Source organism: Amyelois transitella, chromosome 3 (genome assembly GCF_032362555.1).
Source record: "Amyelois transitella isolate CPQ chromosome 3, ilAmyTran1.1, whole genome shotgun sequence".
NCBI lineage: Eukaryota > Metazoa > Arthropoda > Insecta > Lepidoptera > Pyralidae > Amyelois > Amyelois transitella.
The window spans coordinates 10,878,139-10,894,499 of record NC_083506.1 but is presented as its reverse complement, the minus strand read 5'-3'; the positions used below and the strand labels follow the sequence as shown (position 1 = coordinate 10,894,499).

General features: G+C 33.8%; 2 protein-coding genes across 2 annotated transcripts; one reads left to right on the top strand and one right to left on the bottom strand.

Moving 5' to 3' along the window:
* Positions 1 to 3,529: 3,529 nt before the first annotated feature.
* LOC106142487 (adenylate kinase isoenzyme 6 homolog) lies at positions 3,530 to 4,616 on the top strand. Its single transcript, XM_013344260.2, has 4 exons — positions 3,530 to 3,728; positions 3,819 to 3,970; positions 4,071 to 4,216; positions 4,410 to 4,616. Exons 1-4 carry the CDS (start codon positions 3,686 to 3,688, stop codon positions 4,597 to 4,599), a joined length of 531 nt encoding a protein of 176 aa, XP_013199714.2. The 5' UTR covers positions 3,530 to 3,685; the 3' UTR covers positions 4,600 to 4,616.
* A 477-nt stretch (positions 4,617 to 5,093) lies between these two features.
* On the bottom strand, positions 5,094 to 16,253 carry LOC106129781 (protein disulfide-isomerase A3). Its single transcript, XM_060947537.1, has 9 exons — positions 15,967 to 16,253; positions 15,670 to 15,878; positions 15,105 to 15,333; positions 9,049 to 9,165; positions 7,765 to 7,897; positions 7,399 to 7,559; positions 6,682 to 6,913; positions 6,146 to 6,283; positions 5,094 to 5,740 (listed from the first exon to the last, which is right to left on the bottom strand). Exons 1-9 carry the CDS (start codon positions 16,113 to 16,115, stop codon positions 5,636 to 5,638), a joined length of 1,473 nt encoding a protein of 490 aa, XP_060803520.1. The 5' UTR covers positions 16,116 to 16,253; the 3' UTR covers positions 5,094 to 5,635.
* Positions 16,254 to 16,361: the final 108 nt, after the last annotated feature.

The window sequence follows — 16,361 nt, the reverse complement described above, 5'->3', positions numbered from 1 at the left end:
AGAACTTGCTGACTTGTGGGGAAAAACGATGAAACTTTAACACCACAAGGTGTTTAAGGTGTGCCGTGTGGTTCCCTGCACCAATAAAAAATAATAAGACCACTAAATCTCTTTCACATGGATGTTACAAAAGACGACTAAGGGATAGGCATGTAAACTTGGGATTCTTCTTTTGGGTGATGGGCTAGCAACCCGTCACTATTTCAATCTCAGTTCCATGATTAAGTAAGACAACTGAATGTGGCTTATCAGTCTTTTCAAGACTGTTGGCTCTGTCTCTCTATAAAAGGAAAGGCAAGACGGACCTACTAAATAGGTAACATTTTATTTCTTGGCTTGGTCACACACACAATGAAAGCACTAAGTAGGTACATACATAATAAATTGTGTACTATTAGCCATATAAATTGTTTGGGAAAATCTATTTATTCAATACTTGTGACAATAATTTTTATCTACCAAAGGTTAAACGTGATAAATAGTCATGTTTGTTTTAGGGAACACCTTGCATAAGAATATGTATATTCTATCGGTTGCAAGAATAATTTGTAAATTGCACAATGTTATTATCGTATGTTTACGTAAACTGATCAAAACATACTTGTGGGCTCACTCATGCGGAAGGCGTGACTCATGAATCGTCATCATCTCATCCGAATTCTTGTATGAGTAGGTAGATATATAACGGTGTTTGTAAGAATAACTTAGGGCTCTTAGGCGATGGGCTGTCACTAGCAACCTGTCACTATTTGAATCTAAATTCTATCATAATCCAGCTGAACGTTATCTTTCAGTAATTTCAATACTGTTGGCTCTGCATACATCGTATAGGGATAGAATGTAAAGAGTTCGTCTTCAGGGAGGAATCAACTGGAAAGTCATCATAATAGCTAATTCTTTTCAGTCATTTGATATAGCACCTAGAATTCTTTTGTCTATTTAGCCAATACTTTTATACTACAATATTTAGCTGTTTTTTTTTCTATAATAACTTATGTGATAATGTTATTGCACATTGTTGAGAACAAGTAATCCAGTATAACCAACTACTATATAATTTGGCATAAAGAAATATCTTATGTTTATGGGGTATACCTACATCTTTACCTCTATTTTGGTAAGATCTCATTCAAATTCTGCTAAGCTCCTTTGATGCTGGAGTATTCATGAAAGATTGTCATAAGAAGATAATCTGGTGTCAATGTAGAGAGCATATAGATGGCCTCTGTGGCGCAGCGGCAGTGCGCTTGTCTGTGTCACCGGAGGTCCCGGGTTCGAATCCCGGCCAGGGCATGATGAGAAACGAACTTTCTCTGATTGGCCTGGGTCTTGGCTGTTTATCTATATACGTATTTATTATAAAATATAGTATCGTTGAGTTAGTATCTCGTAACACAAGTTTCGAACTTACTTCGAGGCTAACTCAATCTGTGTAATTTGTCCCGTATATTATATATATATATATATAATATACGTAATTAATACTAATTATATATATATATATATAATATACGTAATTAGTAACTCAATCTGTGTAATTTGTCCCGTATATTATATATATATATATATAATATACGGGACAAATTACACAGATTGAGTATATATATATATATATATATGGTCATGTTTTTTCATACTTATCATTTTAAGGCATGCAGTTGCTTTATATGTACAATTGACTGCCAGATGTGTCTAGAGCTGCCAACTATATACTGTTTAAAAGTTTTATGGGAAGGTACTGTTCTCCACTGATGATCGCATTTTGTGCAAAAAACATATCAGTCACCTTTGTGAAGGATTGCATAATAGTTTATAGGTATGTATACAAAAAAAGATTGCAAAGTAGATTCATAAAATTTAAAGTAGACATAAGCCTAAATAAAAAAAAATATTAACCTACATTTTATTATAAATAATATCTACAACAACATAATTTACAATCTAATATGACTCATAACTATTATTTTCAGACTGTTCCAGCAGCATTTCTTCCTTGTCCAAAATTGCATTGGCCCATTCCTCGTTTCGCTTATATCTCTGACGTCTGACATACGGAGAGTAGAAATATCTGTGACAAACCACAAGACTTGTGGTTACAGAAATTGCCATCAGAGTTTTTGCCAATGGACTTGCATTTTGAAACCACCGACGAACTATACCCATATTTCTAATATTTATATGGCAATAAACTATTCGACTTTCGAGTCAGGGGTCACTTCAGCTACTTCCGTTTTCCTCCTTCTAGGATATAGCTCGTCAAATAGTGGTCTCCAGATATAAATCCCTCCCAATACACCAAGTATGGTAACAAGAGCTATTTGTCCATTAGTTAATCCACGAGGTTTGTATATTCGCATATTGTTGCTGAAAATAAATAAAATATTAATGGGTGTTAACTTAAATAATAGATATTGTGCATTTAAAGGAATTTAAATTAAATATGTAATGAAAAAGAAATGAGAAATCTAACCTACAAAACGATAATTATTTATAACCTCAACTTCTGTATCGTCTGACACTGACAAGTGGCCGAGGGTGGTTGTGTCATAGTAAAAATAATATAAAGGTAAAAGTGATATGGTATGGAGCAATCGCCAGGGACCGAAGTTAAGATTCGAAAGTCTTAGAAGGGCATAGTATACCTGGGACTGGGACGTAGTAGGTATTTACTCACTGCTCACTTAAATTTTGTTTTTCAACATGTGTTAAACTTGGTACAATTTAAAAACTGTTACACAAAAATTTTCCACCCTTCCAAATAAGCAATACATTCATTAGACAGATTTTATTACATCGAGATTGTCAGTGAATTTATACGTTGAATGAAGTCGCGCGAAACAGCTAGTTGAAAAATAAAACATGTGTCGCTGTCAATGTTAATATTGGAACAGCTCAAAATGAACAAGTCGTGATAAAATCAATCAGATAATGTATATATAAAACTACATCTCCAGTCCAGTAGAGTAAGCACAGACTGCACCTTTTCAATGTGTGGATCACAGTTATTAACATACATACATACATATAGTCACGTCTATATCCCTTGCGGGGTAGACAGAGCCAATAGTCCCGAAAAGACTGAATGGCCACATTCAGCTGCTCTGCTTAATGATGGAATTGAGATCCAAATAGTGACAGGTTGCAAGCCCATCGCCTAAAAAAAAGGATCGCAATTTTATAAGCCTATCCCTTAGTCGCCTTTTACGACATCCATGGGAAAGAGATGGAGTGGTCCTATTCTTTTCGTATTGGTGCCAGGAACCACACGGCACACACAGTTATTAATGTGTATATAAAGCGGATCATCTTAGTTATTACTTTCAGATATTGAGGAAAAATAACTGTTGTGATTAGATAAGATTTTTGCACGTTAAAATGTTGTTGTGTAAGTTTAGTGACCGTGTTTATGTTAAAAAACTAAGTTGAGACGCCTTGTGCAGATGTAATTATATCCGTGTTCAAAGCAGTATCATTTGGGTTGATTTTATGAAAAGCAAAGTTCATACTAAATGTCATGTCAATGTCAAATTGATATCTGTTTCGTTTGTGTTCATGTCGAGTGATCCCACCTCGTGTCATTTCTCATTTGTGTCGTTTTAATTTATTTTTCTTTAGATTTCTGTTTTTGCATGTATGAAAACTGTATTAAATTAAACTTGAAGTGAGTGACTGATTTATACATACCATGGGTCCTTTGCCACGTACTGTCCCTAATATTTTAATAACAGGTAGTAAAACTCTTACAAAAAACAAGACCTTTCCACTTATATTTATTATTCACAGCTGATTTATAAAATTGTTTTTTTTTTAATATGTAGGAACCCCAGGAGTAGGCAAGTCCACACTTAGCCAAACGTTGGCTGACCGGTTGAATTTCACTTGGAGAGAAGTTTCAAAGATTGCTGAAGAATATAGTTGTTTAGACGAATACGACCCAGAGTACCAATGTCCATTCTTAAATGAAGATAAAGTAAGTAGCAAATATTTGAGTAAGAAGCTAAAACCAGTCAACCGTGTAGAAAAAAATAACTAATTTGGCATACAACAGTACATTACTGATATTGTTTCAGTTACTAGATATCATGGAGGGCATGATGGCCAAAGGAGGGAACATAGTTGACTACCATGGCTGTGATTTCTTCCCCGAGCGATGGTTTGATGGTGTTTTTGTTATCAGAACAAATAATACTACACTTTACGACAGATTATCAGCCAGGTATCTATTTTTAAGTTGACCCTTTACCTTTATTAAATTGTATTCAAAGTGGTGATTGTTTATTTCTTGTTCTTCTTTTGTTATATTTGCATGTGTGTACTAAACATAATTTATATTTTACTAAATGCATAGAGATAAAAGCAGATTTTTTCTGTGAGTTCATAAGTTAATTTCTTGTTTAAATAAATTTCAGGGGTTACACAGGAAAGAAATTGGACGACAACATACAGTGCGAGATCTTCGAGACTCTTCTAGAAGAGGCCCAGTCGTCATATAAGGAGGAAATAGTGAAGGAATTACAGAATGACACACAGGAACAGTTGCAGGCCAATGTAGAAACTATTGTAGAGTGGGTTCAGAGGTGGAAAGAAGAAAATTTATAATAAATTATTTATTTTCATATGTTCTTTAATGTATATCATTCATACATATATATAGTCACGTCTTTATCCTGTGCTGGGTAGACAGATCCAACAGTCTTGAAAAGACTGAAAGGTCACATTCAGCTGTATGACTTTATAATGAAATTGATTTAAATAGTGGCAGGTTGCTAGCCCATCTCAAACTTATTGGCCTTTCTCACCTGGTCCTATTCAGGAACCACACGGCATTGTATTTCATATCTACATGGTAACATACAATGAGTCAGATCTCGTATACATGGCAGGCAATCCTATCCAAATAACATCACAGAGACCCAAAGGTATATGCCATGGTAAAGGATGTGTAGTAGCTTTTATTCTATAAGGCTAAAAATCAGCTGGCAATCCCCACGGCAAGTGGCCAGATACACAAAAAAAAACTTACAATATACCGAACATGGGATGGATGCATGTGTGGATGCGCTTTAAGAAACAAAGGTGAAAAATAAAACCACTTTGTATTATAAATAACCTAATTTATTTAGTATCCCACTGACAAATAGAAATGCATTCAAATTACTGTATTTAGAGCGACCTAACTTAAAAGCCGATTTGGAGACTTGGTGACACATCTGAGGAATGTGTACTATTTCACAAGTACTTAGGATTTATGCTTCTGAAGTTTGTGCTATAAGATAACCTTATAGAAAAAAGTTGATGTCATAAGCAATAGTGTCACTGGTATTACAAAATAGAATCTATAAAGCATGACCTATGAACTATTTCTTTACAAATTGATATGTTTTACTGCATGTGTTTGCCCTGGTTGAATTCTTAGCTGTTGCTATTAAGCCCAGAGTTCATTAGAGTGTGTTTGACGAGACAATGGTCTTATCATACTAAGCAGTATTTCAAAACTATTTCAAGCACACATTGGTTCTAAGATTCAAATTTCAATGGAAGTTTAGAAAATGCCACCAAGTGTTCCTAAGGCAGCATTCACACTTAACACACTATTCACTCACAGATCTTTCATGGAAAGTTTACATCACAATGTTTACAACTCTTCCTTCTTGGCGTTGCCCTTCCTGTCCCAGCCCTTGAGTTCGCTGGAGGCCTGCTCTGCGACGTACTTGATGAAATCTTCTAAGGCACGGCCACCCTGTAATTAATTTCAATTATAAATCAATTATACCATGTTTGTACTATTATTAATACTGAGATTCAATAGCAAGATAGGTTTTAATGATCAAACACATAACAACATAATTATATGACATAGTAAAATCCTATATAAATATTTTATTATCTTTTCTATCTCTCCAGAGCCCTACGGAAACCAATTTTAAAAAGACGTCCTTTTTCCCCCAAAACCTGACCAGAGAAATACATATAGGATATATATCTTGAATCTTGAATTTAATAATATAGAGAAGATAAGTCATTATGGCTTGTCAATGTTTGCGACCAAGGGGGTTAGAACCAATTAGAAAAATTAAGTATTAGAAAAACGATTAAGTTGGTTCTTCACATCTCAAGTCCTAGTCTTACAATACTCAACACTCACATTGTATCTGACAGGTTTCTTGCTGGTGTCTTTGGGCTTCCAGTAGATGGTGGGGAAGCCGGACACCTCGAACAGCGATTTGGGCCAGTCGTTGGCCGTCGCGTCAATCTTGATTATGTCCACTTCCTCGTTCTTGAGCTATAAACAGATTGAGCATGTGTTTATAAATATTTACTAATAAAGTTTCACCTACTTACTGTAATAAATTCATGAAAATAAATAAAATTAAAGTGGCATACGACAATGCTAACGTCTTTAAACATATATCTATCAATATGACGAATAAAAATACGTTAATACTTAGTCTGATAATTCGTTATATTTTAAACATAATAATTTCTTGTAACCTACATACATTTTACAGGGTGTTTTAGAAGTGGGGGTTTTAAACTTAATTTTTACCAACTGTTCTTTCCAAGACATCACATATGATCTTCTACACCAATTCATTGAAGTTCTCAACCAGAGCTACTTTGACCAGATATCTTAAGATCTACATAACTTAAGGCTACCTCTACACTACAACATGTCCTCACCTTATCACCCAGCTCTTCCCACACCGGCGCCAACTTCTGGCAATGTCCGCACCAAGGCGCGTAGAACTCAACCAAGGCGTCGCGTCCGCTGTCAGTCACCAACTCCTTGAAGTTCTTGCCAACTGCCACTTTGACTGGTCCGCTGTTGTCTTCGGGCTCAGCCTCGGATTTGATGAAAGGCTCCAGCTTGCCAGCTACGAGGTCCTTGGCGAATGCCAACACGTTTTCGATGCTGGAAAAAAATTAATAATAACCGTTAATGCGTACAATGTTGATGCTGATTTGCATAAAAGCAGAAAGTCCCCAATAGGGTGAATCCTAAGAGCGTGATCTACTAACAGGCTTTGTTAGAGAAACACTTTAGGATTGAAGATAGTCTTCCTATTTTTTTTTTTAAATTCATTTATCATCATTGTATTCACTAATTGGCGTTAAAAATGACTAATAGGAAAGACGAAACTATACACTAAAAAGTAATACTGTACCTATTGCTTTTATGATGATCTAGCAACGAAGAACTTATTATACCAGTTGCTTCCCTTCACACTCACATTCTAAACCAAAATTAAAAAAGTGAAAAGCTTATAAATTTGAGATTGTTCTTTTAGGCGATGAGCTAGCAAATGTCACTTTCTCAATTTCATCATTGAGCCAATCGGTTAAACATGGCCGTCTAGGCTTACGACTATTGGCTCTGTCCCAGAAGTAAGTATGTACCTGAACTCGTCGGCCATAACGAACTTGTTCCCGTCGAGGTCCCGGCCGGCCACCACGGGCTTGTCCTTCGTCGCGAAGTCGATGCCGAACTCGTTCAGCTCGTGGGTGAAGTCGTCCTTGTCGCTCACAGCGAAAGTCACTGATGGCATTTCTTTCGCGACCTGGTTGGAAAGGAAATTATGTTACAACTATGATAAATGCTCTTCAGAATAGAACCATTCTATATCTTTCCAAATAAAACTTGGGATTCCTCTTGTATGTGAATGGCTACAGCAACCTGTCACTCAATTCCGTCATTACCATACAGTCTTTTTAAAACTATTGGCTTAGTCTAACCCGCAAGGGATTACAAAATTAATAACGTACCTTGAGCACGCGGTTCCTCCAGTAGTTGGTGCCTTTAGGGTTCTTGACATAGTCGACGTCGTAATAAGCGACCACCAGGGGGTTGGCGAAGTCTTGCATGTTGTCCTTCTGTCTGACTCCGACCAGGCCATGGCTGTAAGTATATACAAATTAAATAATCTAATAAACACACATACATAATTTATTATGACAACTGATTACATACGTTTTAATTTTTTTTCTAATGACTATTAATCCAAACCAATATTATAAGTATATGCGAAATTAAGTTTCTTTGTTTGTTTGTTTCCTCTTCACGAGTTATCTTCTGAACAAATCTTCTTAAAATTTTGCGTATATACATATAATTAAGTATGTCTGAAGGAAATACTTTTTATCCCGGTAAAAACAACAGTTTCTGTGTATTTTGCGTAAAACCTGTAATCTTTTGTAGGTGGCGCTAAATGCGTACGTGTCGGTGGCATTAAATTCGCGTGGCCGAAGCTGCGGGTATAAGCTAGTTACTTTATAATTGTATTTTTCGACAAAAAGACGTATCACGATTTTACCTGAAGAAACGGAAATATTATATTAAAAACAAGTCATAGCAACATAATTCTATAGTTAGGTATCTGAAAACTACATTTTAACCTCATTAGCATTCGCAACTGTATATGTAGACATAAAATTCATTTCATTTTTACGAGCGGTCCACTATCAACCTACATTTATGTTTCAGTAAAAGTAACTACTTTTGTCATTTTATCGCGTTTCTGTTTCCAGTAAGTAGTTATTTTTTTAGATTATTTTTTTAAATTTTGTCGATTATTGTTAGCATAAAATGTACAAACAGTTCTTGCATTTGTTTGAATTTCATTCATTGGTATATATCAAAAGTAGTTGGTACACATATATCAAGAATTTTAAACTTTTTGTCAAAAAAAGAAAAGATTTTATAAAACAATTGAGGGAAAAAAATATTGCTTTTTTTACAAATTTAAAGTTAATAATATCAAGGACACCATGTAATCCGTAAGGTTTCAGTGTCTGAACTCTTATTCTACCTGACTAAATTTAAACATTCCGGATTCAGTAACTAATCAATGGGCATCAAGCAATGGGCCCATGGGGCATTATCGTGATTTGCTCGTATGAACAAATCTGGGCCTGCTCGTTAGTTCTCTTTGATGAAGCCTGGATCGAGTAGAAATTAGGACGCCTAAATTTGGAGTATCAGTTCATATACAATAATGGCAAAACCGTGGTTTAATAATTAAATTATAATTAATTATCGGTGGTACTCACTAGTTCTCCTTGATAAAAGCCTTGACAGAGTAGGACTCAGGGTCTCCCTTGTACACGACGAACGATTCCTCGAACTTGTTCTGGAGACGTTTGGGACGGTACAACACTACATCGTTCCTGCAACATAGTTTTAAAAATGTTTAAGTTTTTTTTTTGAGATGACAAAAACCTAAATAGTTAAATTTCTAAATTCGTTAAAAATGTTTTTGTTAAGAACAAATGTTTAGCCGAGGCTTCATATCCCTTAGATTCATATTATTAGTTTCGGAAGTAAACTATGTTTGACCTTGGACAGTTCATACCCATTGCTGTGATGGCGTAACAGACAGGTAGACGAACATACTTTCACATTTATTATATTATTAGTATGGACAATGATGCTTATTAATGTTCGTCAATCAACTATCAAGCGATAACAACTACACGATAAAATTATTATAACAAAATGTGTATATTGCAAGTTTGCTCACATTATTTTGGAGAAATGCGTCAAAATAATCATTGAAAGCTGTTGATAAAGTTGACCCCTAGTTTTTATCGACGGTAAAGGAGGATCAGGTTTATCTTATCTGCTCTAGAATGATTTTAGGTATAAAAATAAGTAGGCTTTGTAAAAATCTTATTAACGCCATAAAATATGAATAAATGCATTACTTGTATTATAGTATAATTCTTGTCACTTAGCATTGTAGGCCTTAAACGGCATAAAATTAAATATTATGATTACAAAATGGCGCGTGTCGAAAATCCACAAAGTTTTCTTTAGTTAATTGTGCAATTTTCCGTAGTTTCACGCTGATTACGTCGGCTTCTAAGGCCAAGAAGTAAATTAGGATAATTGGGTTTTATTTTAATAGAAATCGTTAATTCTCTCGTACCGCCATTGATTTATAAAACTAACATTTCGCGTCAGTACGAGCCGTGCTCCGAGAGAACATTATTTATATTAGCAAGGCAGTATTTCTCGTTAATACTAAATGATTTAGGTCCATTGATATCTGAATACAGATTACACAAAATCACGCCTCTTTCTGTTTTGTGGTTCATGGCACTGTATAGAGCCTTTAGTCGCAGTATATGATATTCGCAAAACATCATAAGAGCAAGACATTATAATCTCAAAATAGCACATTCTCAAAATATGATATTCTCAAAATATCATAATAGCTAGATATCATATTCGCGAATCATAATGTTCCCAATACATCATATTTGCAAAAAAGCTAATACTCAGGAAATCATATTCAATCAAATATCATATTCGCATTTCACGATATTTTTGATCCAAAAGTAACATCAGCTACAATAAAACCAAGACTGCGTTTAATTGATTCTTGTCCTAAAACGTGGTACTGGCTGGCCATTTATTTGACAGGAAAAACGTCAACTTTGATTAAACATATTATTTATTGCCTCAGAGGGTAAAATACTTTGCTTTAATTAGTGTTTCTCTGCTTAGGCATAAATATGGAACAATTCAAATGTAATAATAATGAAATAAAGTTCATCAAAAGTCAAAAAAATAAACCGGTGTTACTCTATCAGGGATACAGGTACAATTTCTATTTAAAAAACAAATCTGGGACGACAAACTGGCGGTGTTCTAAGCAACAAGAATGCAGAACGTCAATAACTCTCAACGCCAACAATGAAATTATCAGACCCGCTAAGCATGTCTGTGATTCTCCCAATTTTACAAGCAACCTAATAGATTTGATTGTTGATGACTGTAAGAATGAGGTGTGCACCAATTTTACTTCTGCGCAAAAGATTTTTGAGAACAATATTTTAAAACACGATTTCAAGGGTCAAGAACATGAAATACCAATATTTGCGTCAAAAAAAGATACTCTGTACAGAGCTAGAAATAAATATTTAAATATGGATAACTTGAAAAAAGACTCATTTAACATAAGACTTCCAGATAACTTAGTAGGAGATTTCTATTTATACGACGTACATGAATCATTTGGCCGTATTATATTTTTTTCAATGTTGACACGTGCAGAGATACGTGAATATTTAAAAACGGTATCAAGTATTTACGGAGACGGTACGTTTAAGATTGTACCTAAGCCGTATTATCAACTATACAGCTTACATGTCGACGTGGCACGTACTGAAGAAACAATTAATTTTATTCCAATAATTTTTGCTTTACTTCCCAACAAACAGCAAAAAACGTACGAGTGCTTTTTTTCTATACTTAAACTACAATTCGGATTGAACTTAAATATGTACAAGTGCGATTACGAACTGCCTGTTGTTAAAGCTGTAAACCAGGTATTCCCAAATGCAACCGTCAAAGGCTGCTATTATCACTTTTGCAACGCTGTTTTCAAAAAAAGCAAAGAATTCGATCTCTCTGCAGAAAATCGAAAAATTGTGCAATATTGTTCATTGTTACCACTGCTACCATCAAATTTGATACCGGAGACATTCTACACGATTATGGAAATGTCATCACGAGACCGAGACATTAATAAATTTCTTGATTATTTTAATAATCAGTGGATGAAAAAGATAAGCAGTTCTATATTAAGCTGTTATGATCAAAAAAACAGAACTACAAATGGAGTCGAAGGATGGCATCGCCGAATTAATAGTAAAATTCCTAAAAAGCCAACATTGTATCAATTTATAGCATTAATGAAAAAAGAAGCAAAAATACAAAAAGTAAAACTAGAAAGAAACAATTTACATTTTGCTGACAAGAAACGAAATAAAAAAACGATAGACAAAAATAAAAAAATTAAAAGTATCGTCAATGATTGTGTACTTAAAACAATAAGTCTTCCGGTATGTCTAAAACGGTTAAGTGTTTTACAGAAATATTAGTAGTAAATATATTTTGAATATAATTAATAATAATAAGAATATTTTTTATTTTGTTTTTTGTAATAAGAATAAATAATTTGTTTTGTAATACCTAACAAATAATACTATGTTTCGAAATAATATATCTACCATTTCCAGCACTTCCAGCGGTCACCTCCTCCGCTCTTTTTTGTCTAGCTACATAAATTTTTGTCATATATCGTAATATATCAATTACATATGCCTTACTGTACTTAGAATATAATGTTTTGAGCTTATCATATTTTGCGAGTGTGGTATATTGCGAAAATCATATTTCGTGAATGTGTTTTTACGAGAATCTTATGTCTAGCTATTATGATATTTTGAGAATATCATATTTTGAGAATGTGCTATTTTGAGATTATAATGTCTTGCTCTTATGATGTTTTGCGAATATCATATACTGCGACTAAAGGATTTCTAGTGAAGACTTATGGATTAAATTACTTATTTTGGATCCGATATGAGATCCATAAGTTGACCACTATAGAAAGGATATAGTGATGGTTATTTTCCAATTTGTAAACGACGTAAAGCGGACTCTAGGCGCTTACCAAAATGGAAGCGTGTGCAGCTGGAAACACGCCAAATAAAAGAAAGAGATACTAATTGCATTAAAAAAAAATGTATTTTTCCTTCCAATCTTTAGTAAGTAGAGAACAGAAGCCACGTATAAAAATCCGAAATATATACGGAATGTGAAACCATTATGTACGAAACGACTCATTGTCATTTTCTCTGAAGACAAATGGACCATTTGAACCGACTTCAAAATAGAAGTTTATCAATTTGCCGCCGCATTTCAAGAGTTCAGTCTCAAATAGGTGGTGATGATCTCAATTTCTTATTACCATATGTTTTAAAGATTAAATTGAACTGAACACCCATTATGTGAAATTAAAAAAAAAAAAAAAACTATTTTTAAATAATTAAAAAGTACCTACTAACATGAATAAATATATTCTATCATAAAACACTTGCATGCCAACAACACGGATTGCATGTAAAAATGTAGATAAAATCGATACAAAAACATCCTATAGTTATTGTAATAAGTACGTACTGAAGTTGTATCGTAAAAAAATGTATTAAATTAAATGTATACAGATTTTTGTAATGAGATATTCTGGTGGTAGCTGGTAGCGCTTTGAAAGATAAGCTGTCAATAGTGCGGTGATATGAACGCTAGTTAAAATACATATATGTATTGTAATTTTAGTATACCTACTGGAACAGTTACATGAAAAAATACGTGTAGAACTTTATTTTGTTCCTTTAAATATGTGCGCGTCTTTTATAAGTTATATCAACATTGGCGAATAATTTTTGACTTTATTAGTTACAAATATAAATACTTTTATAATGAATAACATCTATTGATATGATGAATTATTTAATGTAACAATTAACTAATTGTTAGTCACTTCCAGCAACTGCGTAAACAGTGAAACATTGTAGATGTTTTTAAGAACAATAAAAAAATAACACCTGTACAAATATGTATATTTTTTATTTAAACTTTTTTTAATAGTCTCTATAGTGATCATAATGATATGCTACAAGCATTATTGAAGAAAAAGTGAGAAGTTATCATAATCAGCGGGGCTACCAGCTAGTTGTTTCGCTTTTTTATTATGACGTGAAACGGGACAGCGATAGTTTATCGCAGGATAAAATTTTTATTATCTTTTTTACTATCTTTTAGTTATCCCAGCAGGGTGTATGAGATAGCCTTTGATTTTAGTTAAAGTAACATATTCTAAGCTTTTAAACCAAAGTCAGAGAATGCTAAATATGAAATAAGTAAAATAAATACATGTTCTTACCACAGTTTCCACATTATGTAGAGAAATTTACACTTTCTAATTTTCAAATTAACGAAATAAATAACAAGATGTAAAGAGATGTTTCCACAAGTGTTGTATAAAAATGTATGCAAGAGTATGGATGGTATTACTGTTTTCCTACATTTTCACAATATCATGATAATGCATAGTCATGGTCAGGCACAGGGGGAATGAGTAATTTAAACTGACGCTGTTAATGAATTAGTAGTATTAGTTTTTATAAGTGTAGCAAACAACCTTTCATTTTTATAAACAAACATACTGAGTATACTGTAAACTAATTTTTGAAAAAGTCAATATGTACGAAAATGTTTATTTAGTGATGAAAATTTTATGAAATAATGACTACTAAAATGAACCAAAATAAATACATATCCATGAACATGATAACCACAAATAATAAATCTTGATAGGTAACAACTTTACATAGAAAAAATAAAAAACAAAACATTAAAATATTTTGTGTGCAACCACCTTTATTCTGTTTAATTGTTGTGCCTGACAGGGTCCATATCTTTACTGTATTTTTATTTTTTTGTTACTATGTAAACTTAATGGAATGTTATAAATGATTGAGTGTTGAAATCTAGTTAGGTACTTACCAACAATTTGTATTATGATGAATGCCAATCTGAGTATGTGTTGATAAATAATAAAAAAACTTTACATTTTACAATTAAAATATTACTACCTATGTTTTGTTAGCATTATTTATTATATAAAAAATGCTTACAAAACTTCATGTTAATGTTGTTTTACAACAAGGTCTTTATTCTTGAGCCTAACATATAACTGGTTTAAGGTTTTGTATTGTTGTAGTACTGTATGGTAACATAAACAATTAGTTATTATATCAGTTTGGCATCTGAAGTGTATTGTTAACTGCAGTCACGCACGCGCCGCCAACGAGATTCCGGTTTTATCATTAGGTATTTCCTGCTCTGTTGGCAATCCATTCAATCACCTTCTACATCCATACTAATATTATTAATGTGTAAGGGTGTTCGTTTGTCCCCTTTTTCACATCAAAACCACTGAACTGATCTTCGTGAAATTTTGCATAGATATAGTGCAGAGAAGGACATAGTACACTTACAACATGGGCGAAAGTTAGTTAAGCTATATAAAGTGGTTTTACTTTACGAGTACATAAAGAACTGCTAATGTGCAATGACAGCAGATAGTGGTTTAAAACTTTCTTGTAGAAGTTTTACTGCTAAATAGAGTAGTATTTATATTAACTCCTTAAAATCAAGTTGATTAAACCAAGTTTGTTATTCTATTGCAAAATAAGGGCCAATTAATCTGTACATATTTTAATAAATTAGCTGCAAAAAAATTTTTACTCACTTGTAACCACTCTTCTCAAGAACAGCCTTAGCTGTGGAATGTCCGAAAGTAACCTCCTCGCGCATCTTGTCTGCAGTCTTGAGGAATTCGCCCTTGAGGTCAGTCTCCTTCTCGAAGAAGCCAACAACCACCACATCATCCTTGTTCAGGAAGGCTTCATAGTCGGCAACAGTGAGCAGATCCCTGGAGCTAGGTCCAACTTGTGCTCTCATGTATTTGACAATGCCATCTAAAAAAAAGTTATTTTATCTGTTGTATTGGTGGAATTGATGGAAACATTATATTGCTTTTTGGAACAGGAAAAACAAGTCTACACATATTGTGGCAAGCAGAAAATGTAGTCTCTACCTTCCTCTCTTAATAAAACTATTTGTGAATTTAATCTGAGACTGCTTTATTGCTATTATCAAACATCCATACTTTTAAGAATTTGTGGAATAGTTATTCAATCAAACTTTACAAACTTAAATATTACATGAAGTGGGTAGTTTTGTTATATTAAAAGGATAATTAATTTCAATGACAAATTTAGCAGGTCAGCAAAGAGATTCTGATTGGAACTTACTAGACTCTCTGGGTCCATTGTACTCTTGAGAAAGCTCTCCTTTCCTAAATATCTTCAGTGTGGGGTACCCAGACACTGAGTACTGTTCACAAGTGGACTTTCCACCTTCCGTGCAGTCAACTTTAGCTAAAACTACTGGAGAATCATCGTTCTTCAATATACCGGCAGCTACTGCGTATTCCGGCTTCAATCTCTTACAGTGGCCACACCTAAAAAAACATTATTTACAGCCAAACCAACTCATTGTAATAAAGGGATTTTCACATCGAAGTTCATTTAAAGAGGTAAATGACTTACCATGGAGCGTAAAACATGACTAGTGCGGTATCATGCTGAGATATGACCGCAGAAAAATCAGAATCTGTAAGTTCTAGGACATCCTCTTCGGCAGCCCTACATAAATAAATTACACCTAAAAGTAACACTATTTTCATTGAACCGAACATTTTGCGACACGTCCAATAATTCACGATGATCGTGTGTAATTCTTCGTCGACTAACTTTAGCTAAGAAAGGTGATAATTGGAAAGGACAAGGACCGGAAAATACACACGTATGATGCCTAAAATGACACTTGCCGGCACAGCGTTGTCCGATTGTGATTGGTTGGTTCTTGATACGTTCATAAATAAAACCTACTACTTACTGTATCCCAGAAACTAAGCAACTTAGTTAGAAAATATTCTAGAAGC

Bases quoted from the DNA above. Each gene is read 5' to 3' on its own strand.
- LOC106142487 (XM_013344260.2), top strand. From the start codon at position 3,686: ATGGGTCCTTTGCCACGTACTGTCCCTAATATTTTAATAACAG. The intron at 3,971-4,070 runs GTAAGTAGCAAA...ATATTGTTTCAG, and splicing joins CATTCTTAAATGAAGATAAA to TTACTAGATATCATGGAGGG. The intron at 4,217-4,409 runs GTATCTATTTTT...AATAAATTTCAG, and splicing joins TACGACAGATTATCAGCCAG to GGGTTACACAGGAAAGAAAT.
- LOC106129781 (XM_060947537.1), bottom strand. From the start codon at position 16,115: ATGTTCGGTTCAATGAAAATAGTGTTACTTTTAGGTGTAATTTATTTA. The intron at 7,560-7,764 runs GTACGTTATTAA...CTTTCCAACCAG, and splicing joins GGAGGAACCGCGTGCTCAAG to GTCGCGAAAGAAATGCCATC. The intron at 5,741-6,145 runs GTGAGTGTTGAG...AATTAATTACAG, and splicing joins AGAAACCTGTCAGATACAAT to GGTGGCCGTGCCTTAGAAGA.